Raw genomic sequence first — 24,875 nt, 5'->3', positions numbered from 1 at the left:
TTACCAATGATCTGTCGTGGACCAACCACACTGAGGCGTCAGCCAAGACGGCACACCAAACGATCGACTTCCAGAGGAGACTGAAAAAATACGGCATGTCTTCAGTGACTCTTACAAACATCTTTAGATGCACTATAGAAAGCATGCTATCGCGGTTGCATCACAGCTTGGTTTAGGAACGGCTCTGCCCAAGACCACGTGTAAGATGTAGATGTGGGCCAGATTATCACACAGACCACACTTCCCACCATTGACTCCATCTGCACGTTTGCTGCCTCAGAAGCCAACATAATCTATGTCATCCCATCCCGACCAAAACCAGCACAATGGCATTTGCTTGGCCATTCCTTCTGCAAAACAGAACAATGCTTTGTTTGAAATGTAATTTTAATAAAGATGATCTGTGTAAGTATATAGTCATAAATTTCACTTCTAGTTGGCCTCTCAGTTCAAAAGTCTGCAGCTTGTTTCATGAAAGTTTTAGTCATGATTTTTTATTTCTTATTTAAGCAAATTATTGCTTGGAGCAATGAGCAGCACCTTACAAATAATAATTGAAAATTATATTACTGGTTAAAAAGTATGCAATCAGATCTATGTAAATATTTATTATTAAAAAATCCTTCAAAGAGACATTCTCCACCAATGTCATTTATACCATTTATAACAGGCATATCCATGTAAAGTGCAGCAATACTGCTGACAGTATTTCTACTTGTTTAAATTGGCACTTTATTAAACCTGACAAAAATATCAAATTAGGGTAGATAATGCTGACAACTGTGTAATAACTTGAATGCCTGCTGGACACTATTTACGATGGGTTGTCCTGACCTGCAGAGGGCACTTCTCCACTCACTTAGATCATCTATATTAGTTTGAAGGACCTCATCAGTAAATGAGGTCTTCCTACACTTAGCTTCATTCAATTTGCTCGCCCCACTGCATCTATAATGGATGTTCGCTATGATGCTGAGAGTTAATAAGTGACTTTGTTATTGCTTTTTTTCTGACCGGCTGCACCATTGCTCTTTAGTTATAAACCATCTGGTTTCCAGAAATGCATTATTTGTGGTTCTGTGACTAGGCTGAAAAGAAAGAGAAAATATTGAATACAAAATCAAATCAGTGTTTTCAGAGCAAATTAAACCCCTTTTGTTATGATTATTGGAAAAATCTGATTATTGATTTTAAACATAGTTAATGCTCTTGAATAAAATTTGGCAAAAAGAGTGATAGAGTCATAAAGCATGAAAACAAGCCCTTCCGCTCAACTTGTCCATCCCAGCCTCTTTCCTAAAATGGAGTTAGTTCCTTCAACATTGCAGAAAGTCATAAAGTACTGGAGAAACTCAGCGGGTCAGACAGCAAATCTAGAGAAAAAGAATAGGTGAATGTTTCGGGTTGAGACCCTTCTACAGACTGAGCGTCAGGGTAGTGGGAAACTAGAGATATGAAAATTTACAAAGAACAAATGAATTGAAAATATGAAAAGAACAAATCCATTGTTGGCTGTGGAGAAGGTGATAACGAGTGATACAAACAGGACAACCTAAGCAGAATGACAGTGAAACTAGTAGGACGACTAGGGTGGGGGAGGGATGGAGAGCGAGGGAATGCAAATTACATGAAGTTAGAGAAATCAATATTCCCACCGGCTGCAATCTGTAAGCTGCCCAAGCAAAATATGAGGTGCTGTTCTTCTAATTTGCATTTGGCCTTACTCTCACAGTGAAGAATGACTAGGACAGAAAGGTCAGTATGGGAATGGGAACGGGAGTTAAAATATTTGGCAACCAGGAGATTGCATTGGTAGACTGAGCAAAGGTGTTCAGTGAAATGATTGCTTATGCTGTTCTTGCTTGGTCTCGCCGATATATAGGAGTCCACATCTTGAATAGTAGATGAAGTTGGAGGAGGTGCAATTGAACTTCTGCCTCATCTGAAAGGACTGTTGAGGTCCTTGGACGGAGTGAAGGGAGGAGGTATACAGTGCATTCAAAAAGTATTCAGACCCCTTCACTTTTTCCACATTTTGCTACATTACAGCCTTACTTTAAAATGGTTTAAATTCTTTTTTTTTATCTTCAATCTACACACAATACCCCATAATAAAAAAATGAAACCAGGTGTTTAAAATTTTTTGCAAAGTAAGTAAAAATAAATAATTGAAATATCACATTTACATAAGTATTCAGACCCATTGCTATGACACACAAAATTGAGACTATGTTCATCCTGTTTCCATTAATTATCCTTGAGATGTTTCTACAACTTGATTGGAGTCCACCAGTGGTAAATTAAATTGATCGGACAAGATTTGGAAAGGCACACACCAGTCTATATAAGGTCCCACAGTTGACAGTGCATGACAGAGCAAAAACCAAGACATGAAGACGAAGGAATTGTCCATAGACCTCTGAGACAGGATTGTGTCGAGAATAAAACAACGGGAAGGGTATAAAACAATTTCTACAGCATTGCACGTCCTGAAGAGCAGTGGCCTTTGTTATTCTTAAATGGAAGAACTTTGGAACCACCAATTATAGAGCTCGCCACCCAGCCAAACTGAGCAATCGGGGGAGAAGGGCCTTGGTCAGGGAGGTGACCAAGAACCCGATGGTCACCCTGATAGAGCTCCAGAGTTGCGCTGTGAAGATGGGAGAACCTTCCAGAAGGACAACTATATCTGCAGCACTCCACCAATCAGGCCTTTATGGTAGAGTGGCCAGACAGAAGCCACTCCTCAGTAAAAGGCACATGACAGCCCGCTTGGAGTTTGCCAAAAGGCACCTAAAGGACTCTCAGACCATGAGAAACAAGATTCGCTGGTCTGATGAAACCAATCTTTTGCCTGAATGCCAAGTGGCACCGCTCATCACCTGGCCAATACCATACCTACGGTGAAGCATAGTGATGGCAGCATCATGAGGATGTTTTCCAGCAGCAGAACTGGGAGACTAATCAGGATCGAGGGAAAGTTGAACAGAGCAAAGTACAAAGAGGTCCTTGATGAAAACCTGCTCCAGAGCATCCTGGACCTCAGACTGGGGCGGAGGTTCACCTTTCAACAGGACAACTACCCTAAGTACACAGCCAAGACAACGCAGGAGTGGCTTCGTGCCAAGTCTGTGAATGTCCTTGAGTGGCCCAGCCAGAGCCCAGACTTGAACCCGATCGAACAATTCTGGAGGGACTGGAAAATAGCTGTGCATCGACGCTCCCCATCCAACCTGACAAAGCTTGAGAGGATCTGCAGAGAAGAATGGGAGAAATTACCCAAATACAGGTGTGCCAAGCTTGTAGCATCATACCCAAGAAGACTTGAGGCTGTGATCGCTGCCAAAGGTACCTCAACAAAGTACTGAATAAAGGGTCTGAATACTTATGTAAATGTGATATTTCAGTTATTTCTTTTTAATTACTTCGCAAAAAATTCTAAACACCTGTTTTCGCTTTTTTATTATGGGGTATAGTGTGTAGATTGATGATAAAAAATGAGTTTAATCCATTTTAAAATAAGGCTGTAACGTAGCAAAATGTGGAAAATGTGAAGGGGTCTGAATACTTTCAGAATGCACTTTAGGTACAAGTGTTGCATCTCCTGCGGTTGCAGGGAAAGGTACCTGGGGAGGGGGTGGTTTGTGTAGGAAGGGATGAGTTAACCAGGGAGTCACAGAAGGAACAGTCTCTTTAATGTTGCAGCTGATTTCCAACCTAAGCCAAAGACCACAAATCTAAACCTTTTCCAATCATGATATCCATCAGATAATGCCGTGATTTTGTTTTCAAAGCAACATTTAGCTACTGAGAAAATTTTCTCATTATATTTTAAACTGTTGTTATCAAAATAACAATCCAAGGGATTGTTACCTTAAAAAGAGTTAAACATTGCAGATTCATTACAAATTAGGGAGGAGCACAAGTTTATTTTAAATTGTTTCTACTTTTGTCATTGTAGGATATACTTGAAAATGAAAATATTAATCTGGATTGGGTATTCCGCTATTCTCTCATTAATGACATTGTGAAGGTAAGTTACAGGAGAACAATATTATACCAGCTGCAATCATACTGGGCCAAATAAAGAAAAGGAAAATCAAATGTTATGAAAGCAGATGTAATAATATACATAAATACATTTAGGTCAAACTCAATAGGAAGATAAAGGGGAAGAGATAGGGTGCATAATATATTTCTCAGCATTGTAGCGCATCAGTTCCATAGACAAAAGTCCAATGTCCGCAATGCGGTAGAAGTAAATTGGACAGTACCCCAGCTAATGGAAGGACTGTTCTGATGTCTAATAACAGAGGGGAATAAGTTGTTCCTATATTTGGTGGTGTAGGCTTTCAAGGTTCCGTACCTTTCGCCTGATGGGAGCAGGGAAAAGAAAAAATGACCAGAGTGGGACGTCTTTGATGAATTTGGCTGCTTTTCCAAAGCAGCGAAAAATGTAGATGGAGTCAATCGTGTGGATTCTAGTGTGATCTTGCTGCATCTACAACTCTGCAATTTCTTGTGGTCTTGGCCCACCGAACTGTGGTCTTACCCAAACCGAGCTGTGATGCAACCTGACAGTATGCTTTCTATGGTGCATCTGTGGAGATTTGAAAGCGTAATTGAAGGCATGCTGAATTTCTTCAGTCTCCTTACGAAGTAGAGGCCTTGGTGTTCCTTCTTGGTTGTTGCATCGATGTGTCAATAGACAATAGACAATAGACAATAGGTGCAGGAGTAGGCCATTCAGCCCTTCGAGCCAGCACCGCCATTCAATGCGATCATGGCTGATCACTCTCAATCAGTACCCCGTTCCTGCCTTCTCCCCATACCCCCTCACTCCGCTATCCTTAAGAGCTCTATCCAGCTCTCTCTTGAAAGCATCCAACGAACTGGCCTCCACTGCCTTCTGAGGCAGAGAATTCCACACCTTCACCACTCTCTGACTGAAAATGTTCTTTCTCATCTCCGTTCTAAATGGCCTACCCCTTATTCTTAAACTGTGGCCCCTTGTTCTGGACTCCCCCAACATTGGGAACATGTTTCCTGCCTCTAATGTGTCCAATCCCCTAATTATCTTATATGTTTCAATAAGATCCCCCCTCATCCTTCTAAATTCCAGTGTATACAAGCCCAATCGCTCCAGCCTTTCAACATACGACAGTCCCGCCATTCCGGAAATTAACCTAGTGAACCTACGCTGCACGCCCTCCATAGCAAGAATATCCTTCCTCAAATTTGGAGACCAAAACTGCACACAGTACTCCAGGTGCGGTCTCACCAGGGCCCGGTACAACTGTAGAAGGACCTCTTTGCTCCTATACTCAACTCCTCTTGTTACGAAGGCCAACATTCCATTGGCTTTCTTCACTGCCTGCTGTACCTGCATGCTTCCTTTCATTGACTGATGCACTAGGACACCCAGATCTCGTTGAACTCCCCCTCCTCCAATGCATGACAGATCATTGGTAATATTAACGCCAAAGAAATTGAAGGTCCAAACCATATCCCCATAGATGCTGATTGGACCACACTTCCTGAAGTCAATAACTCGATTCTTCATCTTGCTGACATTGAGGGAGAGATTCTTATCCTGACACCCGGCTGCTAAGTTTTCTATCTCCTCCCTGTACTCCGTCTTGACATGTTCATGATTCAGCTCACCACAGTGGGGGTAATCTGCAAACGTAGATGGAGTTGGAGCCGAGTTTGGCTGCACAGTAAAATGATGTTGAGGGTCCTGTCATGAACTTTATACTTTCTCCTTGCATTTAACCTCCCAAAGTGCAACACCTCATACTTGACTAGATTAAACCTCAAATCTCCTCAAAAACTCAATTTAGTTTATAAGACATAAGTACCCTGGACAATGCCATGGTAACTGTTCCTAATTAGTCTATTCTCATCCAAATATGATTAAATATCTTGGGTGATCCTTCCCTTGCTATAGGGAGAATAGAATGTAGTACGAGAACTTTATTACTCTTATTGAACCATTTCTCCATTTTACTGATAATACAAAAGTGAGTGGTTTTGCAGATAGTGAAGAAGGTTGTGAAAGATTGCAACAGGTTCTGGTTCTGGTTGATTACTGCGCAAACAGTGGTTATCTCATGCAGGTCGGAGTGAGTAGAGGAGTGATTAAATTTTGAAGTGGGCCTTTTTGACCAAGTTGAGGAGATCTAGTTGCTCAATCCCCTTTTTAAATGACAACATCGGGAGCCGGTGTGTCGATTGGCCAGGTGGGCTGAGGAATGGTTGATGGAATTTAATACAGAGAAGTGTGAGATATTCCATTTTGGGACGTTGAACAAGGATAGGACTTACACAGTAAATGGTAGGCCTACAGTAAATTGTAGAGCAGATGCAATCAAATAGGTTACTAATCTGATTACATTTGTTTTACAGGGGATGGCTTTTCTGCATAACAGCATAATTGGGTCACATGGAAATCTTAAATCATCCAATTGTGTCGTTGATAGTCGTTTTGTGCTAAAAATCACAGATTATGGTTTGGCGAGTTTTCGTTCATCATGTGATAATGAAGATTCATATGCATCCTTTGCAAGTAAGTTTAAGACGGGTATAAGTTTTGCAATGGAAACATTTAATTGATAAAGATTCACGTCCATGTGAAATTTGAAAGAAGGGTAAGTGAGAATGACAGTTGGTGCAAATGACTTTTGAGTAAGCTTAGCTGTGTGACATTACGACAACGTTTGACCAAAGAGCCCTAGTCATTGAGCAGCAAAGAGTTTACCCTCCGATAGTTGGAGTCACGCTGCACACTGAAGAAAGTGGATGTGGTTGTCAGAAGTCGATCATCCCAGTTCAATGGGAAAATAACTGCAGATGCTGGTCCAAATCGAAGGTATCACAAAATGTTGGAGTAACTCAGCGGGTCAGGCAGCATCTCGGGAGAGAAGGAATGGGTGACGTTTCGGGTCGAGACCCTTCTTCAGACTGTTTTCTTCGGTCTGAAGAAGGGTCTCGACCCGAAACGTCACCAATTCCTTCGCTCCTGAGATGCTGCCTGACCCGCTGAGTTCCTCCAGCATTTTGTGATCCTTGTTCAATGATACTTTACTGTCACATGTACAGTGAAATACTTTGTGCATACGATCCGGTAAGATCACACGGCAGACCTCACCTAGGCAGTGCACAAAGAGTCGCCACGTTTCTGGTGCCGACAAAGTTACATAAAGTTCATTGATCAGTCTTATCCTCACAGCAGTGAACCAGGCATCAGCAGGGTCCCCATTCGATCTCAGTGGCCCCACGTTGTGCCCCTCTGCGTTCTCTGCGGTCGCCCGCCAGGAACCCCAACATTCTCAGCGACCCCCAGTTGGACTCCCCTACATTCTTGGCAGCTCCCTGCCAGGTTACCCAACGTTCTCGGCAACCCCACGCCCCCGGGTCCAGTTCGCATCATTATCACAGGAAGTTCTCAGGGCAGTGTCCTAGCCCAACTATCTTCAGCTGTCTCATCAATGATCTTCCTTTTATCATGAGGTCAGAGATGAGGATGTTCGCTGATGATTGCACATTCAATTCCGTTTGCAACGTCTCACCAAATGAAACTGTCCATGCTGTGTGTATCAAAACATAGATAGCATTCAGACACTGGATGATGTGGGGCAATAACCGATCCTTGACATTACCATGATATCATTGCTGATTTCCCCAACATCAACATCCTAGGGATCACCATATTTAACGTGACCAGCTACATAAATGCAATGCCTACAAAAACAGTTCCGATACTGGATATCCCCTGTTGAGTGATTTGCCTCCTGACATCCCGAAGCCTTTTTGCCATTTACATAGCACTAGTCAGGAGAGGCAGCTACAACAACTCTCAAAAAACTCTGCTCTACCCAGGTCAAAGCAGTCCACTTGATTGGCACTCAATCCATCACTGTAAATATTCATTCTGTCCACCATCTAAGTACAATGACCGTAGTGTGTGCCATCAATGAATATACTGCAGTTAGTAGAAACAAAGAACTGCAGATGCTGGTTAATACACACAAGGACACAATGTCTGAAGAAGGGTCTTGACCCCAAACATCACCTCTCCATGTTCTCCAGAGATGCTGCCTAACCTGCTGAGTTACTCCAGCACTTTGTGTCCTTTTGAATATACTGCAGTTATTCATCTCGACCATTCCAACAACACCTCCCACATCTATCACCAAGAATGTCACGGTCAGTCGATAAATGGCCACATGCCATTTCCTCTCCAAATCACACATCACACTCGTTTGGAACTATGTTGCCATCCTTTCATTATTGCTAAGTTTACATCCTGGAACATTCTACCAACAACTCCCTCGAGTACCATCAGCTGAAGGACTCCAGTCAGTTCACAATGGTAGCTCACAATTCTGTGGGCCATTAGGGCTGCTGATTTTTCCAGTAGAGCCTAGATTGGATGAGTGGCGGTCGAATGCCAGCCAGAGATGCAAATGAAAATTGAGCAGGAATAGTCGAAGAGTATCCAATGTTTCTTCTCAGCAAGTAAAACGATACTGTCAGATTTGGTGGAGCTCAGTGCTGAACCAAATTAAAAGTATGTCTTTCTTAATTAAGGAAGACAAGGGAATTTTTAACTTTTGCTGGTTGAAAAAGTTATGTTTTTTAAGTTAAATGCAAGTTTGTTTTCTCATACCAAGTTATCTGTGAGAATGGTTAGCGTACTAAATATAACAAGAATGAAAAAAGTATCACGCATCAGGATTGTGCCAAGATAAAGCATTTTATATAATGACTGACAGCTGCAAGATTGTACGGATGATCTACTTTTAGTATGTTGCAATTAATAGAAAGGTAAACTATTGTAATGAAAAGAACCAATTAAAAATTATTTAGATTTTCAACTTGGCAGGTGCTTCATTCTTTTGGTGAATATTTTCCTACACATTCTTTAAAATTACTCTCAGCTTGCAGCTACTCCCTACCCAGAAGATTAAGCAAATTAAGTGTCGATGCGTATTCTTTCTGTCACTATTATAAGCTAAAAGTGAATGGCAAAAACATTTTTTTCTGGCCATTGCACTCATTTATAGAGTTGTATACTTCAATGTATGCCTTCCTTCTATTAATATTGAGGCCGGTCGTTTGACCAGAAATAATTCAACAGTAACCAATTCTTTCAGAATTGGGGCTTCACTATCACTGATGCAAACTTATTACCAATCAGTGTATTTTGTCAGATGATAGGTGGCAATGTGATTTGTGAACTCGGGGTAATACTGCAAGCTTGCATGCCAGAGGTACACTTGACAAATGGATAAAAAGTGTAGGATGGAACTGCAGATGCTGGTTTACACTGAAGATAGACATAAAATGCTGGAGTAACTCAGTGTAGCTCGGTACACGTGACAATAAACTAAACAAACTGAAACTGAAACATCTTTAGAGAGATGGAATGGGTGATGTTTCAGGTCTGAAGAAGGGTCTCGACCCGAAATGTCACCCATTCCTTCTCTCCAGAGATGCTACCTGTCCCGCTGAGTATCTATAAATGGATAAAAAGTCTTGCATCATTTTCCCATCCTTGAAGTTTCCAAATGTGGAGCATAGATGAATAAAATTATTCGTGGTTAGTCCATACATCATTTTATTTTAATTGTTGATTACGTTAGCACCATGCTAAATGCTTTACATAGTGATGTTGGTGACAACGTGGGGTAGTCATGGTCATATATTATATTATTTATTGTACTATATTATAATATAGTACTTTATATTAACCGTCATACTGTGTATCTCTTTGAATCTATCCTTCAACATCCCCCGCACCTAATTATCCTAGTTAGCAGGATCCTCAATGCAGAAAAATAATCATTCTTTTTGCACACGCTGTCAATGGATATTGTATGTAAGATCACTGCCTGAGGCACAGATCACTCTCCCAAACAATAAAGAAAATACCAATAAACTGTGGCAATCGTATTGAATATTTCTTTATGACAAGATGTTTCCTTCATACTGAAAAGTAACCACTGAGCTAACTGAACAAATAAACACTGGATACTTGACCATGATAGTAACTTATCCCATTGGCCATGGAGTTTGCAAATTTGGAAGTTGCATCTACATGTGACCCAGCCGAATGCGTTTGTTAATTGTGCAAGGCAATACATAATATTTAAAGTTTGGAGACAGCAATTTAAATTTCCACTGAGTCTATTTTTGTGCAACAGAGAAACTTTGGACAGCACCAGAAATAATCAGGTGGAGAAGGGCACCATCTCAAGGTACCCAGAAAGGAGATGTGTACAGCTTTGGTATTATACTTCAAGAAATTGCCTTAAGAAATGGTCCATTTTATATAGAAGGAATGGATCTCAGTCCAAAAGGTATGTTTTTTTTGTATCATATCCTCCATTGAATTATTCAGCAAATAAATTAATTTATGTCTGATCCACTTTTTTGTAATTTATAAATTAAATTTTAATTTATTGAACGTTTTTATTTTGTTATCTATTAGTACTGTGTTTACAGGCCTGTTATGCTGTTGCAAATAAGAATTTAATTGCAGGAAAAATGTTCCCGATGGTGGGGGAGTCCAGAACCAGGGGTCACAGTTTAAGAATAAGGGGTAAACATAGAAACATAGAAAATAGGTGCAGGAGTAGGCCATTCAGCCCTTCGAGCCTGCACCGCCATTCAATATGATCATGGCTGATCATTCAGCTCAGTAGCCTGTACCTGCCTTCTCTCCATACCCCCTGATCCCTTTAGCAAAAAGGGCCACATCTAACTCCCTCTTAAATATAGCCAATGAACTGGCCTCAACTACCTTCTGTGGCAGAGAATTCCACAGACTCACCACTCTCTGTGTGAAGAAATGTTTTCTCATCTCGGTCCTAAAAGACTTCCCCCTTATCCTTAAGCTGTGACCCCTGGTTCTGGACTCCCCCAACATCGGGAACAATCTTCCCGCATTTAGCCTCTCCAACCCCTTAAGAATTTTATATGTTTCTATAAGATCCCCCCTCAGTCTTCTAAATTCCAGCGAGTACAAGCCCAGTCTATCTAGTCTTTCCTCATATGTAAGTCCCGCCATCCCAGGGATCAATCTGGTGAACCTTCTCTGTACTCCCTCTAAGGCAAGAACGTCTTTCCTCAGGTTAGGAGACCAAAACTGCACACAGTACTCCAGGTGCGGTCTCACCAAGGCCCTGTACAACTGCAGCAGCACCTCCCTGCTCCAAAATCAAATCCTCTTGCTATGAATGCCAACATACCATTCGCTTTCTTCACTGCCTGCTGCACCTGCATGCTTGCTTTCAATGACTGGTGCACCATGACACCCAGGTCACGTTGCATCTCCCCTTCTCCCAATCGGTCACCATTCAGGTAATACTCTGCTTTCCTGTTCTTGCCGCCAAAGTGGATAACCTCACATTTATCCACATTATATTGCATCTGCCATGCATTTGCCCACTCGCCTAATCTATCCAAGTCACTCTGCAGCCTCCTAGCATCCTCCTCGCAGCTAACACTGCCACCCAGCTTCGTGTCATCTGCAAACTTAGAGATGTTGCATTCAATTCCCTCGTCCAAATCATTAATATACACTGTAAATAACTGGGGTCCCAGCACTGAGCCTTGCGGTACCCCACTAGTCACTGCCTGCCATTCCGAAAAGGACCCGTTTATTCCTACTCTTTGCTTCCTGTCCGCCAACCAATTTTCTATCCACCTCAACACAGAACCCTCAATACCGTGTGCGTTAAGTTTGTACAGCAATCTCCTACGTGGGACCTTGTCGAAGGCCATTTAGGACTGAGATGAGGTAAAACATTTTCACCCAGAAAGTTGTGAACCTGTGGAATTCTCTGCAACAGAAGGCAATGGAGGCCAATTCACTGGATGTTTTCAAGAGAGAGTTAGATTTGGCTCTTAGGGCTAAAGGAATCAAGGGATACGGAGAAAAAGCAGGAATGGGGTACTGATTTTAGATGATCAGCCAAGGTCATATTGAATGGCGGTGCTGGTTCAAAGGGCTGAATGGCCTACTCCTGCACATATTTTTCTATGCTTTATGTTTCTATGTTTCTATTGTTCCCTTCGGTACACATGACAATTAAACACTCTTGACACTTTGTGGTCTTAATGGTTACATGTATGGTACATCAGCACATTGAGAAAAAGCCCAAAATTCAGCCTGTACTAAACGGACTAATTTTGATAGGAAGGAGAATTAATGAATTGAAGAGGCTGCTAAATGGTGTTTCATTCACAACCCATACTGTAAGTGCAAAGCAGTCACCATTTACAGAGAGAAACTAATCATCTCCCCCTTGACGATGGTAACATCATTGATAGTTAGGTATCCCACCATTAACATCCTGGTGCTCACCATTTACTGGAACCTCAATGGGAAAAGATACACAAATGCTGTGGCTAAAAGTTCTCAGATTAGAGACTAGATATCCTGACTCACCTCCTGATTCCTTCAGGGAATATCTTCAGGGAATTTTGGTGAACCCTGGATCTTCACATCTGGCTATGAGTACTGGGTCTGTGCTTCTAATTCATATTGAATTGAAGTAAACATTAATACAAAGGTTAACATATTTTTCACAAAGAGAAATTAAAGCTGAAGTAGAGAAGGACTATTCCTTCTCTGCAAAAGTAAAGTTTTGTTCAAAATATCAGCATTCCCTTCGAGCAACAGAATAAAAGAGTTTATTTTATTTATATTGAAAGAATGCATCACAGGTAAACGAGCTAATATTGTATATAATGTTAAATGAAATATCAGAAATACATTTTAGTGGACAGTTCTGTGAACAGTGCATGTATGATTGCTTTTGAAAAGTTCTGAGATTAAGCCTTGCTCCTAAAAATAAAATATGTTGTATCAGTACAGCTGAATATTATCTTGCACTTTGTTACATTACAAAAATGCTATCACAATCGTCATTGCAATTTCCTCATCTTTTCAGAAATTGTGCAGAAGGTCAAAAATGGTCAGAAGCCATATTTCAGGCCAACAACTGACATCAATTATCACAGTGAAGAACTGGGCACCTTTATGGAGAGGTGCTGGGCTGAAGATATTGCTGAAAGGCCTGACTTTAACCAAATTAAGATTCTGATTAGAAAATTTAATAAGTAAGTAATAATACACCACTGCATTCAAAACTGCATACATTTCCAGCAACGTCCAGGATAAACTGTGACTTGGTATTGGGCTGTAACATAATTTAATATAAGGTTTATAAATACGGGGGGTATAATTAAATGCAGAAGCAAGATAATTTTTTTGAGTACAGCAGGTACAAATCTTAAGATACATGAGGATATTGACAGAAATGAGAAGCGTAACTGAAATTAGATTTGTATCTAATCGTGCAACGAAAGAGTGAAATTGACTTCCATCTGCTTGTGCGGTAACATATCTTTTCAACCGTACTTCTTTGCTTCCAACATTTTCAGTGAGGGCAGAAGCAGTATTTTGGACAATTTGCTGTCAAGAATGGAACAGTATGCCAATAACCTGGAGAAGCTTGTAGAAGAAAGAACACAAGCCTACCTTGAGGAAAAGAGAAAAGCAGAAAATCTGCTCTATCAAATTTTACCTCAGTAAGCATAAACTGTCATGTGTGATCAAAGCATGCTTGTCTAATGAAACCTTAAAGGTACAGCAGTATTGCCGCTATTATAAAAATAATGCAATGTTACTTTAGAAACCTTCAAAAAACACTTCGCCAAGGTTTAAATGTTCAAAATGGAGAACGGAAACCATAACTGGAACATTACAAATTTGCCTGCATGTGTATATCGGTATTGGTTTATTATTGTCATGTGTACTGAGGTTTCATGAAATGTTTTGCTTTGCCTGCTATCTAGGCAGATTATACTATACAGGAGTGCAATCATCTCAGACATGAGTGCACCAGGTAGTGCAAAAATGAGGAAGGAAATAGAGTGCAGAACATAGTGCACATAGCTGCTTTTTAAATTCTAATATTTTTCACAGGTTATAAGCCTTGTGAAATATTGAAAGTAGGGTGTAAGGGGAATTACAATTATTTTTGAAATAAAATAACATGTTTATAAAAACTATTGGGGCACTAAATGGAATTCCAAAGAAATATCGAGTTGTACAGCACAGTAATAGGCCCTTCGGCCAACCTTATGCATTCTGGGCTGGTTCCAATTGCCTGCCTTTGGTCCATACCCCTCTACACCCTATCCAAATGTGATTTGAAAGTCATAATTATATTGCTTCTCGAGCTTCCTCTGACAACATTCTAGATATGGACAACCTCCTGTGAAAACATTGCCCCTGAGGTCCCTCTTAAATCTCGCTCCTTTCACCCTAAGCCCATGCCCTCTAATTTTAGAATCCTTTACCCTTTTTAAAAAGACTGTGAGCGTTCACTTTTATCGTGCCCCTCATGATCATATACACCTCATTAAAGTTTCCCCTCAGCCTCCTATACACTAAGTAAAAATGTCCTAGCTTCTCCCTCTAACTCAAACCCACAGTCCAGGTAACATTCTGGTGAATCACTCCTGCACCCTTTCCAACTTAGTGACATATTTCCTATATTTGGGCAATCAGAACTGAATATAGTACTCCAAACATGGTCTCACCAACGACTTGCACAACTGCATCATGGTGTGTCAACCTTTGTACTCAGTATCCATCCCAATGAAGGCAAGCATGCCAAATGCCGCCATCACCACCCGGTCCTTCCGACCTGGCATTGAGTGGGTATTGCATCAAATCTTTATAGCCTGGGGATTATTTTTGCTTAATAAAAAAAAAATTATACAGTATGTTCATGCACGTTAATTATGCGACCAAACCAAGCCTGTGGTGTAGATTCTCTTGCCACAGAAATACTACAGTGGTGTCCGGGAATGGAAATTGCACCCACTCTATTCCAAATTAGACATTTTCTGTCCATCAGTAATTGCTCTCAGGGTAGGTGTGCGAGGCAGACTTTAACCGTTTCAAAATTTAGACCTTAAAAGGATGAAGAATCGGTGATATAGATTGAGTCACAGTCAAACAGCATGGAAACGGGCCTTTTGGTCCAACATGCTCATGCCGACCAAGGTGCCCCATATGTTTCCAAGTCAGGATAGTGTGCAGCTAGGAGAGGAACATACAGAACATGGGAACACCGGCACCAGCTATTCTTGAGGTTGCAGCTTGAGAAAGTGTCAGAATACTCTGTCGGAGTAGTCTGAGTGAGTAATTGCACATCATCTTGTAGATGGTACACACTATGCTTCAGCAGTGAAGGGAATGAATGTTTCAGGTGGTTGACGGGGTTCCAATCAAGCCAAGATGTATACTATATGCTGGAGTATCTCAGCAGGTCAGGCAGCATCTCTGCAGAAAATGGATAGGTTTCACGCCGGGACCCTTCTTCAGTTGTCACCTATCGATTTCTCCATTTTCTCTAGAGATGCTGCCTGACCTATTGAGTTACTCCAGCATTTTGTGTCTCTCTTCGGAATAAACCAGCATCTGCGATTCATTTTTATTCCAATCGAGCAAACTGGTTTGTCCTGAATGTTAGTCAGATCAGAGGGCATGCACACCCGGAGAAGCTACTGGAAGTGAAAATTGGCTGGGAAAAAGTTTTCCAGTTGGAGACCATAAGCACTCAGAGTATTTGGGCAACAATTAGTTGTGTAAGAAGGAAGTGCAGATGCTGATTTACACCAAAGATGGGCACAAAATGCTGGTGTAACTCAGCCGGACAGGCAGCATCTCTGGATAGAAGGAATGGGTGGAGTATCAGGTTGAGACCCATCTTCAGACTCGACCCGAAACATTACCCATTCCTTCGATCCAGCAATTAGTTGTGATGTCTGCCTGCTCTCCAGTTAAGATGATTAACAATGTGACTCTGGTGCATAGGCCATGAAGAGATGGTCAGGATGCAGCTGCAAGTGGTGGAGTAGAACATTGCCATGCTGAAACAAAGCTTTCTCCACCCATATTGCTCTGCAAGATAATGCACAATACACAGACAAACAGATCCTGATATTTGTCGTAGTCTTTTCATAATTTGCATCTTTTTACAATCCATGAGGACACACTTGCCAAAGCTTTGAAGTGGACAACTGGGAAATATGAACACGAGGAGAAATAGGGGAAGAGAAAGTAACCATTGATGCTTCCTGCCTAGGCTGTCCATGAAGACAGAGGATTGGGACTCTTTTAAAGAGCAACAAAAGTTAACTAAAAAGGCAATACGGGGAGAAAAGATGAGGTACGAGGGTAAACTAGCCAATAATATAAAGGAGGATAGCAAAAGTTTTTTTAGGTACGTGAAGAGGAAAAAAATAGTCAAGGCAAATGTGGGTCCCTTGAAGACAGAAGCAGGGGAATTTATTATGGGGAACAAAGAAATGGCAGACGAGTTAAACCGTTACTTTGGATCTGTCTTCACTGAGGAAGATACACACAATCTCCCAAATGTTCTAGGGGCCGGAGAACCTAGGGTGATGGAGGAACTGAAGGAAATCCACATTAGGCAGGAAATGGTTTTGGGTAGACTGATGGGACTGAAGGCTGATAAATCCCCAGGGCCTGATGGTCTGCATCCCAGGGTACTTAAGGAGGTGGCTCTAGAAATAGTGGAAGCATTGGAGATCATTTTTCAATGTTCTATAGATTCAGGATCAGTTCCTGTGGATTGGAGGATAGCAAATGTTATCCCACTTTTTAAGAAAGGAGGGAGAGAGAAAACGGGTAATTATAGACCAGTTAGTCTGACATCAGTGGTGGGGAAGATGCTGGAGTCAATTATAAAAGACGAAATTGCTGAGCATTTGGATAGCAGTAACAGGATCATTCCGAGTCAGCATGGATTTACGAAGGGGAAATCATGCTTGACAAATCTACTGGAAATTTTTGAGGAAGTAACTAGGAAAATTGACAGGGGAGAGTCAGTGGATGTGGTGTACCTCGACTTTCAGAAAGCCTTCGACAAGGTCCCACATAGGACATGAGTGGGCAAAATTAGGGCACATGGTATTGGGGGTAGGGTACTGACATGGATAGAAAATTGGTTGACAGACAGAAAGCAAAGAGTGGGGATAAATGGGTCCCTTTCGGAATGGCAGGCAGTGACCAGTGGGGTACCGCAAGGTTCGGTGCTGGGACCCCAGCTATTTACGATATACATTAATGACTTAGACGAAGGGATTAAAAGTACCATTAGCAAATTTGCAGATGATACTAAGTTGGGGGGTAGTGTGAATTGTGAGGAAGATGCAATAAGGCTGCAGGGTGACTTGGACAGGTTGTGTGAGTGGGCGGATACATGGCAGATGCAGTTTAATGTAGATAAGTGTGAGGTTATTCACTTTGGAAGTAAGAATAGAAAGACAGATTATTATCTGAATGGTGTCAAGTTAGGAGGAGGGGGAGTTCAACGAGATCTGGGTGTCCTAGTGCATCAGTCAATGAAAGGAAGCATGCAGGTTCAGCAGGCAGTGAAGAAAGCCAATGGAATGTTGGCCTTCGTAACAAGAGGAGTTGAGTATAGGAGCAAAGAGGTCCTTCTACAGTTGTACCGGGCCCTGGTGAGACCGCACCTGGAGTACTGTGTGCAGTTTTGGTCTCCAAATTTGAGGAAGGATATTCTTGCTATGGAGGGCGTGCAGCGTAGGTTCACTAGGTTAATTCCCGGAATGGCGGGACTGTCGTATGTTGAAAGGCTGGAGCGATTGGGCTTGTATACACTGGAATTTAGAAGGATGAGGGGGGATCTTATTGAAACATATAAGATAATTAGGGGATTGGACACATTAGAGGCAGATAACATGTTCCCAATGTTGGGGGAGTCCAGAACAAGGGGCCACAGTTTGAGAATAAGGGGTAGGCCATTTAGAACGGAGATGAGGAAGAACTTTTTCAGTCAGAGGGTGGTGAAGGTGTGGAATTCTCTGCCTCAGAAGGCAGTGGAGGCCAGTTCGTTGGATGCTTTCAAGAGAGAGCTGGATAGAGCTCTTAACGATAGCGGAGTGAGGGGGTATGGGGAGAAGGCAGGAACGGGGTACTGATTGAGAGTGATCAGCCATGATCGCATTGAATGGCGGTGCTGGCTCGAAGGGCTGAATGGCCTACTCCTGCACCTATTGTCTATTGTCTATTAACTCATCTGAAAGCAAACTCAATGCTAGCATTTATTTCAAAGAGGGCTTCTATACAAAAACAGGGATGTAATGCTTAGGCTCTATAAGGTCACATTTGGAATATTGTTAGCTATTTTGAGCACCATATCTGAGGAAGGATGTGTTGGCTCTGGAGGGGGTCCAGAGGAGGTTTACAACAATGATCCCAAAAATGATTAGGTTAACCTATGATGAGAGTTTGTCGGCACTGGGCCTGTACTCACTGAAGTTTAGAAGAATGAGAGGGGACCTCATTGAAACACACAGAATAGTGAAAGGCTTGGATAGAGTGTATATGGAGATGATGTTTCCATTAGTGGGAAAGTCTAGGACTAGAGGTTATAGCCTCAAGAATTAAAGGACGTTCTTTTAGGAAGGAGATGAGGAGAAATTTCTTTGGTCACAGAATGGTGAATCAATGGAATTCTTTGCCACAGAAGGCTGTGGAGGCCGTCAGTGGATATTTTATGTAAGGCAGAGATAGATAGATTCTTGATTAGTACAGGTGTCAGAGATTATGGGGAGAAGGCAGGAGAATTGGGTTAGGAGGGAGAGACAGTTCAGCCATGATTGAACGGCGGAATAGACTTAATGGGCCAAATGGCCTCATTCTACCCCTTTTCATTATGATCTGTGACCTTATGGAAGCAGTGAAACCAGCAGTGTTGATTCTCCATTTTCAAACTCCTTGCCTTATCTCCATCAGAGATCATCATGGTGCTGCTTTGCCACAATGTAAAATAAATGTAATCACAAAGAAACATTCGATTAAATGTATGAAATAGGTTAGACCACATTCCATCAAAGTTTAAGTAATCAACCGTGTGCCTGTTTTCCCCGTCTTACACACACCAATGCCTCTACTTCCTTAGGAGACAGAGGAAATTCGGCATATCTCCAATGACTCTTACAAACTTCTGCAGATGCAGCATAGAAAGCATACTGTTGGATTTCATCACAGCTTGGTTTGGAAACAGCACTGCCCAAGACCGCGAGAAATTACAGAGTTGTAGATGCAGCCCAGTCCATCACACAGACCAGACTCCCCACCATTGACTCCATCTACACCACACTGCTGTGACAAACCAGCCAACATAATCAAAGACTTGTGCTACCCTAGTCATTCCTCCTTCTCCCTGCTCCTGACGAGCAAATGTTATAGAAGCTTTAAAACACACCACCAGATTCAGGAACAGCTTCTTTCCCTCTGTTATCAAGATTTACTTCTCCCCCGGTAAACACAAGATGTTGGAGCAACTCAGTGGGTCAGGTAGCATCTCAGGGGAGAAGGAATGGGTGACGTTTCGGGTCGAGACCCTTCTTCAGTCTGAAGAAGGATCTCGACCTGAAACATCACCCATTCCTTCTCTCCCGAGATGCTGCCTGATCCGCAGAGTTACTCCAACATCTTGTGTCTGCGTTTGATTTAAACCAGCATCTGCAGTCTTTTTTCCTTTACTTCTCCCCATTGTGGACATTGACTTTGTCTGTGGAACTGTTGCACTACAATTCTGAGAACCATATTATGCACCATGTATCTTGCCCTTTGTTCTCTATTGTTCTCTATTGTACTTAATTACAGGTAATGATGAGTCACAGTATAGGAGGGAGATTGATCATCTGATTGAATGGTACCAGAACAACAACTTTGCTCTCAACATCAGTAATACAATACAATACAATACAATATATCTTTATTGTCATTGTACAGGGGAGCAAGGAGCAAATTTTTACTTTAGCAGAGGAAGGCTCTTGTCTTTGTCAACGGGACGGTGGTGGAGAGAGTCAGCAACTTCAGGTTCCTGGATGTGCATATCTCTAAAGATCTGTCGTGGGCTCACCACATTGATGCAATCCCAAAGAAAGCCCATTAGCACCTCTACCTCTTTAGCAGATTGTGGAGATTTAGCATATTGATGAATATTCTCTTGAACTTCTACAGGTGTATGGTAGAGAGCATTTTGACTGGTTGCATCATGGCCTGGGGTTCAGCAATTCAAAAGCCCAGGATTGAAGGAGATTACAAAAAGTGGTCCATCACAGATACTGACCTCCTCTCCAGCAAAAGGATCTATAGCATCATCATGGTCCCACATCATCCTGGACATACTCTCATTTTCACTCCGACCATTGGGAAGAAGGTGTAGGAGTCTAAATACTGTTACCTCCAGTTTAAGGGAACAGTTTCTTCCCAACAAACAACAGGCTCTTGAACATTTTAAAAAAGTATCAACTTCAAACTTTTTTTGGTTGCACTAGGACTTCAGGCTTCTGTTTTGCACTGGTATTGGTTTTTTTAATTGAACTTTCTTTTGTTTATTGGGTCATGAGTATCATGTTCACAGACCTGCTCTGCTGCTGAGTAAGTCATTGGCACTGAATAAGTCATTGTTCCGTTTTTGGTGCATTTGACAATTAAATATTCTTGACACGAGCTTGACTTGATGCTAGTTATGTATGGTATTATCTGTTCCGATTGGACAGCATGCAAAACAAAGCTTTACACTGTCCTCAATACACGTGACAATAATAAACCTAAACATACACTGATACGGCTTTCGAGTCCTCGGATTTTGAGTCTTTGTACCTCAGGATGTATTCTTAAATTAGATTGGTGAAGGAGACATGCTGTTGGTTGCAATGCTAACACATGCCACGGATCCCCTGTAGAGAAAGCCACACTGTCTTGGATTCTTGATTCCATAAATTGACCCGCCAAAGCCCACAAGAAGTCTGCAGGCAGCTGCAAGTGTAAATAACAGTGAGTGCTGTTCATTCACTGCTGACCACAAAATCCATGCCAATAAACTTCAACATGATTTATGTAACTACAACCTGAGTTTGAAGCTAGGTTTGTTAAATAGGTTTTCATGAATATTCCTGCTTGGATTTTCCAGTTTGCCAGTGCCAGCAACTGAGAGGGAGGATCAGTGAATTATGGACCCTCGCCCTATTCTGACTGGAGGGACTCCAGCGATAGAATAGTTTATTAACAGTGTGACTTGTTTACATCAAATTACATGGACTATCAAACAACAAATCCCATTTGATCAAACCAGTCCACACTGTCACTTATGTTTTGCTTGGTCTTCTTCCCATCTTTTCGAGCTTCCCAATTAAATTGATCTAGTCATTTTTTTCTTCATCATGCTTTATCCCATGTTAACAAATGTTCACAGATCAATGGATAAAAATGTTCCTTCTGCTTTTTGGTGTTGCTTTTTCTCAAGTGGAAACTCTTTCGCTATGTCTACTCTATTGAACTTTTAATTCCTCTATTTGGTCATTTCTCAAAGTTCTCTTCTGAACCAAAAAATACTTTTCGGCATTCTCTGCAATCCTCTAGATGTTTTACAAATATGGCAATCAGAACTGCACACCACTCCCTAAATGTGAGCTCCTCAAAAGACAAGACAAATTCAATATCTGTTCTTTACCATTCACCCACTTTGTGGAAAGTCAGGGCTACCAGTCATGGACTGTAATCCTGCAATGCCAGTCCATTGATTCAATCCAATGTGCTATTCAATAGGAGAATACACCCTTCCTTCGATTTCTGGGTATGCACCTTGAAGTATGCACCTCCAAAGACGTACAGGTATGTAGGTTAATTGGCTGGGTAAATGTAAAAATTGTCCCTAGTGGGTGTAGGATAGTGTTAATGTGCGGGGATCGCTGGGCGGCACGGACTTGGAGGGCCGAAAAGGCCTGTTTCCGGCTGTATATATATGATAAGTCTGCCCACTAGGTCTCTGCTAGGTGAATGTGGTGAAAATCCAACAGGTCCATTGATGTAAATGGGAAAGAAAGCCTCTAATGATATTGTTAATACGTTAATTGCCTTTTCAGTCTTTGTTCGGTTTCCTTTTTATTTGATTTAATTGTGTTGATTTATATGTATTTATTATAAAATGCATTCTTAATTTTAAAAACGTTAAACATTTGAATTTAAAAATGATCAGATGGTTGTTTTCTATTAGAGGCACAAGAGACTGCAGATCCTGGAATCTGGAGCAAAACTCAAACTGCTGGAGGAACTCAACGGGTCAGGCATTATCTGTGGAGACAAAGACCCAAAATGTGAATTATCCCTTTGTCTCCACAGATCCTGTCTGATGTGCAGAGTTCCTCCAGCACTTTGTGCTTTTGCTTTTCTTTCTAATAGTTGGAGTAACTTAGAATGTTCGAAAACATTCCCACCTCATTCCTCATCACCCCTTTTCAAATGTCTTTTCCACTTTGGTATTGTCTGCTTCTTTATGAGCTATGCTTTTGATTTCAGGGTCACCAACTAATCCTGTGTGTGACCATTCTGAAAGCTGTCCTTTTCACCAACTGTCCAGTATTTCTTGGTCTTATGTCATAACATTACTGTTATTACATTTTAATTGTATGTAACAGTATCTCTACAATTCTTTTAAAATATCTAGGTACACGTTGATATCCAACCCACAGATTTACAATAACATTGTTCACTGATTTAGAACAATGGTAGTAACAGATTTACTATAGTTAAATTGCAAAGTAGAATCATTTAATGATGGAACACAGAAGGAGGTCACTCAACCACATGATGTCTAAAATGTGGGTGCCACACACCCAATTTGTGGAATGCTATCTACAAACCCATTTCCACGATAATGCAGCATTCCCTAACTTTGAGGAATGTAATGGGGTGATAAATTATGATAAATATCATGTGTTCACTTCAAATTTCAACCAACTTATTCTTGCAACATTGAAGTACATATTATGCATTTCAACACAAGACATGGAAATGTACTACCTGGTTCATAAAATGGCTAAGAATTAAAATAAGTACATGTTTCGCAAAAATATTAATGTAGATGATGATTTAAGGTCATATCCTACTCGTGACATGTCTAATTACAATTAACCCCTAACACCTAATTCATTAATAATGTCATGTTTCTAAGTAAAAAGGTTTTTATGAGATGAGGTACACATGACTTGTTATTAAACTCTGTTATTTTCTGTTGCAGTTCAGTGGCAGAACAACTGAAATGGGGGGAAACAGTCCAGGCAGAGGCATTTGACAGTGTCACCATTTATTTCAGTGATATTGTTGGATTCACTTCAATGTCTGCAGAAAGCACGCCATTGCAGGTAGTATATCGAAGCATTGCTGCGTATTGGTATTACTGAAATATTACAATCCGATTTTTGTGAAGGGTTACAGCCTTTTGCAAGATTAAAAAAGTCAAATTGAATCACAGTCTCACTGGCAGCAGAGTTATTTTACACTTTTTAGAGCAAATATCAGATATTTGTTAATTGTACTTGTGACAAGCACAGGTCATCTTCGTGACTGAAAAAATGCTTTACATTTATGTTGTGAAATTCATAACGTTAGAGACCTCCAAAGTGCCTTATAACCAATAATGTAGGTTATGAAGACCTGCCATAGTTTAGTTGATGAAATTTGATACATATTAAAAATAGTAATTTACATTTTTTGGCCATGCTTAGTACTAGCACTAAACCTTTTGAAGATTTCAGGCAGATATAATAATAAGTACTTTATTCGTTCCACAACGGGGAAATTTGCTGGGTTACAGCAGCAAAGTGGATAGCAAAAATAAATAAGCATTCATTAAAAAATTTAAATAGGGGTAATTATCTTTATTTACTGGTCTGCTGGGAGCAGTGCTGATTGTGCAGTCGGACGGCAGCAGGAAGGAAGGATCTTCGATATCTCTCCTTCACACACTTGGGGTGAAGAAGTCTGTCACTGAAGGAGCTGCTCAGCGCAGTGACAGTGTCCTGCATGGGGTGGGAGGAGTCGTCCAGCAGTGATGATAGCTTTGCCATCATCCACCTCTCTCCCACCGCCTGCACTGAGTCAAGGGGGCATCCCAGGACAGAGCTGGCCTTCTTGATCAGTTTATCAAGTCTCTTCCTGTCAGCAGTTGAGATGCTGCTGCTCCAGCAGACCACTCCATAGAAAATAGCTGATGCCACCACAGTGTCGAAGAAGCTGCTCAGGAATGCCCCCTGCATTCCAAAGGACCCGAGTCACCTCAGCAGGTACAGTCTGCTCTGGCCTTTCTTATACAGTGCATTACTATTATCAGTCCAGTCTAGTTTATTGTTCAGGTAAACACACCCAGGTACTTATAAGAGTCCACTCTCTCAATATCCATTCCCTGGATGTTCACCGGTGTCGAGGGGACGTGGCTGTGCCTGCGGAAGTCCACCACCATCTCCCTGGTTTTCCCCGCGTTGATCTGGAGGTGGTTCCGCTGGCACCAGTCCACAAAGTCCTGGGTCAGTTCTCTGTACTCCCTGTCATCGTCATCTGTGATGAGGCCGTGATAAGAATATGCTTATTCATTATCAGAGCCAGGAAATAAAAGAAGGAAAGTAAGAATATATTGTTCCTCCACCAACAAATCAAACTGATTTAAATATTGTCAAGCATTTTCAAGAAATAGTCATTCCTTTTACCTGTTGGTAGATTTTCAGTTAGATTATATAGCCATCAAATATATGGTAAGATATAGATCATCTACAGAAGTGGGCAGAGAAATGGCAGATGGAATTTAATTTGAACACGTGTGATCGCGGAGGTTAAATGTAAGGGGAAAGTATACAGTTAATGCAAGACCACTAATAACATTGATTTTGCGGAGGGATCTTGGAGTCCAAATCCATTGCTACCTGTGTGTGGCAACACTAGGAGATAGAAT

At 41.4% G+C, this 24,875-nt stretch overlaps 1 protein-coding gene across 1 annotated transcript in view; it reads left to right on the top strand.

The window, feature by feature from the left end:
- Nucleotides 1-24,875, top strand: part of npr2 (natriuretic peptide receptor 2) — a 161,937-nt gene that overhangs the window by 106,889 nt on the left and 30,173 nt on the right. The window contains exons 13-18 of the mRNA XM_078396012.1: nucleotides 3,962-4,033; nucleotides 6,409-6,568; nucleotides 10,209-10,364; nucleotides 12,963-13,131; nucleotides 13,456-13,602; nucleotides 23,169-23,292. Of these exons, the coding sequence (XP_078252138.1) occupies nucleotides 3,962-4,033; nucleotides 6,409-6,568; nucleotides 10,209-10,364; nucleotides 12,963-13,131; nucleotides 13,456-13,602; nucleotides 23,169-23,292 (828 nt within the window). The remainder of the gene's footprint in view (nucleotides 1-3,961; nucleotides 4,034-6,408; nucleotides 6,569-10,208; nucleotides 10,365-12,962; nucleotides 13,132-13,455; nucleotides 13,603-23,168; nucleotides 23,293-24,875) is intronic.

Source organism: Rhinoraja longicauda, chromosome 1 (genome assembly GCF_053455715.1).
Source record: "Rhinoraja longicauda isolate Sanriku21f chromosome 1, sRhiLon1.1, whole genome shotgun sequence".
NCBI classification, from domain to species: domain Eukaryota; kingdom Metazoa; phylum Chordata; class Chondrichthyes; order Rajiformes; family Arhynchobatidae; genus Rhinoraja; species Rhinoraja longicauda.
This window is presented reverse-complemented; position numbering and strand designations above follow the sequence as displayed.